Here is a 6,056-nt window from a genome sequence, read left to right as displayed (position 1 = left end):
GGAAGGTTGGGAAGCAAATGGCAGCAGGAGGACCCACGGCGCATGCCTGTCCCTTCGTACCTGCCCCTTCTTGCCTGCCCCATGGTGCACACATTTCTTCTCCTCTTCTTCCGCCTCCCCGCTCGTGGCACAGGCACATCCCTTCACACCTCCCCACGCGTGTCCCGTCACGTTGCACCGATGCTGCGCCCGTGTCCGGCTGATCAGCCCTGCGTGGTTGCTCTTCCTGGGGAGGATGCACTCATCTCCCTCTGTATTGGGTTTACACGGTGAGGTTTTGGTAGCGGGGGGCTACACGGGTGGCTTCTGTGAGAAGCTGGTAGAAGTTTCCCCCATGTCTGATAGAGCCCGTGCCAACTGGCTCCAAGAAGGACCTGCCACTGGTCAAGGATGAGCCCATCAGGGACAGTGGTGCAGTGTCTTTGTCGTAACGTATTTAGGAAGGGAAAAAAAACCTCCCTGCACAACTGCAGCCAAAGAGAGGAGTGAGAATATGTGAGGACCGGCTCTGCAGACACCCATGTCAGTGAAGAAGGAGATGAGGAGGTGCTCCAGGTGCCGGAGCAGAGATTCCCCCGCAGCCCATGGGGAAGACCATGGTGAGGCAGGCTGTCCTCCTGCAGCCCATGGAGGTCCATGATGGAGCAGATATCCACCTGCAGCCCATGGAGGGCCATGGTGGAGCAGATATCCCCCTGCATCCCATGGACGACCACGGTAGAGCAGATAGCCGCCTGCATCCCATGGAGGTCCATGATGGAGCAGATATCCACCTGCTGCCCATTGAAGTCAACAGCGAAGCAGATATCCACCTGCAGCCCATGGAGGTCCACAGTGTAGCAGATATCCACCTGCAGCCGACGGAGGCCCCACACCAGAGCAGTCGGTGAAGAACTGCATCACCTAGGAAGGACTCATGTCAGAGAAGTTCATGGAGAACTGTGTCCCATGGGAGGGACCCCATGCTGGGGCAGAGGAAGAGTGTGAGGTGTCCTCAGCTGAGGAGGAAGGAACGGCAGAGACAATGTGTGATGGACTGACCACAACCCCCACTGACCGTCCTTTTGCACCGCTTCGGGGGAGGACGTGGAGAAATGGAGAGTGAAGTGAAGTCCGGGGAGAAGGGAGGGGTGGGCGAAGGTGTTTTTAAGATTAGGGTCTATTTCTCATTATCCTACTTTGATTTGATTGGCAATAAATTAAACTAATTTCCCCAACTCTGGTCTGGTTTTGCCTGTGATGGTAATTGCTGAGTGATCTCCTTGTCCGTATCTTGACCCATGAACCTTTCATTATATTTTCTCACCCCTGTCCAGCTGAGGAGGGGAGCGACAGAGCGGCTTTGGTGGGCACGAGGCATCCAGCCAGGGTCAACCCACCACACCCTCCATCGCACAACCTGTCCCTTTGTTTCACTCTTTTGCAATTTAGGCTTTTTCTGGCACCAGTTCCTTGTGCTCCTGGATTAGGAGGCTGATGGGAAGATGTTTCATCACCGCTGTCCTTCCTGTCTCCTAGAAGCCTTAATGGCTTTTTGCTCTGCCAGTCCCACCAAGCATGGACTTGGGGTGAAGGGTTTGGGCATCCTCCTGCACAGGGTCGTCTCCAGCCCCCACCTTCGCCAAACTGTCTTTCCCCAAGGATATGTGGGGTTTAGCAGCCTGTACCAGACACTGGGAACATCACGGGGTGTCCCGTGAGTGGCAACATCCCACAACACCGGGAACAGGCAGTGATTGCCAATGCCCTCGGTTATCATCGGGCAGTCGTTACGGCTGCCGGGAAATGGCATCTCCTAAGACTGGCTGGCAGGTTTCCGGCACGCTGACGTGCCTGGATTTGTAACGTCTTTCTTGGCTCCCTGGCGAGCTGTTAAGAAATGATTCAGGAGGAATGCTGCTCATGATTTTGGGGAGGTGACTTGGGGGATGGTGGGTGGGATGCGCTGGCCATCCCCCAGCACCCCATGGTGGGGGCAGACACCACGTCTCCAGCCAAATTCAACAGCGTCAGGGCAGATACAGGAGCCATGAACCGCATCCTCCGTGGGGAAAAAGCAGCACCATCCCACTGGAGACCCTCACCCAACACCTTTCGTGTGATCCAGAAAATTTCCTCTTCCATCATCTTGGCAAAGACCCCCAAACTCTCCAGGAATGTCCTGGCTGCTGGGAAAGCCCCGTCACCGTCACCGACCCACAATGCTGGTTCCCTGCAGATGTCTCTTTTGGTGTTTCCTTGTTTTGCCCTAACGAGTTTGGTGCGTCCCCTCCCTCGTTAAGAGTGGGAGCAGCCCGTTCCTGGAGCCAGGCAAGAAATCGCCACCTGGGCGTGCTGCTGTAGCCTTGCACAATTCCTGGGGTTATTGCCCCGAAGGAAATTTGAGGGTGTCACTAAATCATAGCTCAGGGAGAGTATAAAAGAGACCTCGCCTCCACCGTGCAGTCACTACTCCTGCCTGCTCCTCTTGTCCCGTGCACCGTCTTCTACAGAAGTCAGCCTCAGCACCACTTGTAGGTAAGTAGATCCTTGCCAAATGGTGGCTTCAGGCTTCGTGCTGCTGGAGGTGCCACCGGGGTGAGCCTGACCCTGCCGGGCAGCCAGAGCCTGGTTGGGGCTCCCAGAGGAGAGGGGAGTCCTTCTCCTCTGATGGGGTTTAATGTTTTGCTGCCTGTCCCTTCCTAGCAAGATGAAAACCGACCTGGAGCTTGCCTTGGAGTGCGCCGTCAACGTCTACCACCATTATGCCATCAAGAACCCCTTAGATGACTACCTGAGCAAGACTGAGTTCTCGCAGCTGCTGAAGGAGACCGCCAAGCCCTTCCTCCAAAACACTGTGCCGGTAAGAGCTGAGCGTGGCCCGGCTCTCCTAATGCCGGCAAAAGCTCAAAGGAGTGGCAGCCTCCTTGGGGCATGGGGGTGGCTGAGAGTCTCCAAAAGGGGAGGGAGGGTTTTTCTAGGGTTTTTCCTGAAAATGCAATCCTTGCTGGGTGAGCCTCGTGCCGTAGCTGTGGGCTGGCAGGGCGACCCTGAATCCTGCTTGTGCTTCAGGCTGACTCTTTTTCACATTTGCCCTGCTGCAGCCTAACACGACCATCGATGACTACATAAGCAAGCTCTTCAACAAAGCAGATCGCAACCGTGACGGTCGCCTGAAGTTCACCGAGTTCCTGACCACGCTGAATCTTGTAGCCATTGATGCCCACAATAGGTCCCACCAGGGTCACAAGGGCCATCCAGATGGCGGTCATGGCCATGACCATGACCATGACCACGATCATGACCATGGCCATGGTCCCAGCAAGTGAAGTGTTTCCCAGGGTGGCTGTGCCCATGGGATTGTGCTCTTCCAGCAGCACCATCCCTTCCATTTGTCCGCAAGCACAGACAAACCTGTAACCAAAGCTTTGTCATCTGCTTCTGCCTATGCCATTGAAATAAAACTTCTTTCCTCAAGCACCAAATGCATCTGTATTATGTGTCCTGTCGTCTCCAGGGAGGATGCAATACACACTCAGCCTGTGGCTGGGGGTGAGTTAAATGCAGGTTGGACTGGAGAAGCAATAGGAAAGGGAAGGTGGCATGGGGGGACCCTGGACAACCACACTGCTGGGTCCGTGCCGAGCAGCACAGCCTGGGGGGATCCCCGTCCTGAAGTATGTCAGACCCCAACGTGCTCCCACAGCCTTTCCAAGGCTCAGCGGGTTCCCTGCTGTTACAGTTTGAGGAACCCACAACAATTTATTGTCATTTAGGCAATTATTGTCTCATCCAAAGACCCCTTCCCACCCGGGAAGGGAAATCGAGGGAAAAAACAAGGAAACTTGAGGGTCGAAATATAAACAGATTTAATAAAATAAGACTAAATAATCAACATTAATAATACTAAAGAACCAGTATTGATCCTGATACCAATATAAAATATACGGGGACTATACTCAGCCCATTCTATCTGTAGAAGCTGTGCTCTCCAGCAGGGAGAGCAAATGTGGGACACTGCCAGCGTTGCAGCTTCAGAAGGAAGGGAAGGGCTCAGGAGTCTGGCACCGGGGCATGAAGTTCTCAGGATGGCAGCCACCATAACAGAGAAACATTGCTCAGCAAACTTTTTAACTTATATCGAATGTGCCGTTCATGGTATGAACTAACCCTGTTGGCCAGCTTGGGTCAAGTGCCCGGGTCTCGCTCCTCCTCATCCACACACCTGGAGAGCTCGAAAACACTGAGGCCTTGAAACCCGCATACCACAGCTGGCTAGAAAGTAGATATTTTCACAAGTTCAGACACTGGAGTCTTCTAAAAGTGCAGTTTTCCCAAGAATTAGAAGAGAAATTAGTCCTGTGTTGCCCAATCAGACACCTGCGCAGGGTGGTGGAGCCCAGCACCCTTCGCCTCAGAGGACGGCGTGATGCATGACACTGGGGGGGGTCCTGGTAGGGACAGTCGGTGGCTTCACAAGTGTCCTCAGCCCTGGTTCTCCCAGACCCTCTGTGCACCAGCTCCAGGACATGCCGGGGGTGAAACACAGTTGGGGGGGTCGCTTCCCCAGGTGGCTGCCAAGACCCATCTCTGGAGCTGGGGGTGCAGCATCCCAGCAGTGTGTGCGATGCTTTTGCCACCCGCAAAGTGACCTTGCAAGCCCCGACACAGCAAAGAAAAGGGCTGAGGGGCTGTGGAGAGCTGGTGTTGACTCTGCACAGGGAGGTCGGATGTTTTTGTTAGTTTGGGGCAACATTTACAAGCCGCTGGGGGCTCCTGGGGAGCAGAGACATGAGTGGAAAAGAGCTCCTCTGTCTGCCAGCGACTGTGCACTGAGTGGGGAAACCTTCAGGCTGAGGCGGCTCTGACATTTCCAACATTGGCTGGAACCAGAAGCCTGTCCCAGGTGAAACGGAGCCACAAAAGGAAGTGTGGGGTTATTTGCACTCAGTGACACAGGTGGTCGCTCTCTGGGTCCAGCATTTTGCCATGGGATGCAGCCCTTGTCCCCCCAGGAGGCAGATGTTATCCACAAGGCAGCCGGGTGGCACTTGGGCATCGCTCCCTTCATGGACCTGGGCATCCCAAGCTGCCCCTCCCACAGATTTTGGGGAACATGGGTAGGAAATATGGGAATTCAGAGCCCACAGTCTGTCTGTGTGGGGACTACGCAAGCGCACGGGGCAAAACCCGGCCTCGGCCGATGCTTCACAAGACGAGCTGGGGAATGAGGATGCAATTTCGGATTGTCGACAGTCCCTAATGAGTAGAGCAGGAAAACAAAACAAAACAAAAAAGCAATGAAATGAGTCAGTGATACCAGAATAAAACTCATGCAACCGTTCTTGATACTGGCCCCAGGTCATGCAAGAAGCATCCTCAAACTGGAATAGTTACCCTTTTGTTTTTCTGTTCCTACCCTCTTCCTGGAATCTATTGTCTTATTTTTGTATCTTTTTAAGTCTCTTCATTCTTCTAGTACCTGTTCTGGTAACGCAAGATGGGTGACAGAGGTGACAGTTGCAAAACACTTGTTAGTTAATGCTCCAGCCAGTAAAGATCATGACCTCAGTTTTTCTTCTTGTTTTATGCCCAGTTTCTTCCACAAAGTTTCTGGAGCAAGCGGAAAGGTCTGGTACAAGCGATGTGAAAGCAGAAAGTAACAGAAAATACTCTGGAAAGCAATTTATTGAAAGGCGGATGTTGCCTTCACCCTTGCTAGTGTTCAGCCAGTTAATATTGTAGAAAACAGAGAGATCGCATTAAAAACAATGAAAGGACAGAGTTATCCACATCTCTCTGAAACAGCCCATCTTTCTCCTGCACTGGCATGAAAGTGCACAAGATTTTCAGTGCACTGCAAAACCCGCAAAGTTTTGCCACGTTCTGCCAAGACGGACTTGCCCTTTGCGCCCACGTTGGGATGCGATGGCACATCCCGTGTTTTCCCCATTCTTTGCCCAGCGCACGAGCAGCTCAGCCCCATCGGAGGTGACGGTGGGGTGGAAGAACGGCATTTCCAAAGCCCGGTGGGTGCAACCAGGAACTATGTGCAGAAGTATGAGAAGGGGAGCGGT

General features: G+C 53.5%; 1 protein-coding gene across 1 annotated transcript; it reads left to right on the top strand.

The window, feature by feature from the left end:
- Positions 1-2,689: 2,689 nt before the first annotated feature.
- Positions 2,690-3,308, top strand: S100A7 (S100 calcium binding protein A7). Its single transcript, XM_009890457.1, has 2 exons — positions 2,690-2,842; positions 3,084-3,308. The coding sequence occupies exons 1-2, from the start codon at positions 2,690-2,692 to the stop codon at positions 3,306-3,308; spliced, it is 378 nt and encodes a 125-aa protein (XP_009888759.1).
- The last annotated feature ends 2,748 nt before the right edge of the window (positions 3,309-6,056 follow it).

Source organism: Charadrius vociferus, unplaced genomic scaffold (genome assembly GCF_000708025.1).
Source record: "Charadrius vociferus isolate BGI_N301 unplaced genomic scaffold, ASM70802v2 scaffold698, whole genome shotgun sequence".
In the NCBI taxonomy this organism is placed as follows: Eukaryota; Metazoa; Chordata; class Aves; order Charadriiformes; family Charadriidae; genus Charadrius; species Charadrius vociferus.
The sequence above is the reverse complement of the archived record's forward strand: the minus strand, read 5'-3'. Positions and strand labels throughout refer to the sequence as shown.

Coding starts and splice junctions, on each gene's coding strand:
- S100A7 (XM_009890457.1), top strand. CDS start 2,690: ATGAAAACCGACCTGGAGCTTGCCTTGGAGTGCGCCGTCAACGTCTAC. Junction 2,843..3,083: donor TCCTCCAAAACACTGTGCCG/GTAAGAGCTGAG, acceptor GCCCTGCTGCAG/CCTAACACGACCATCGATGA.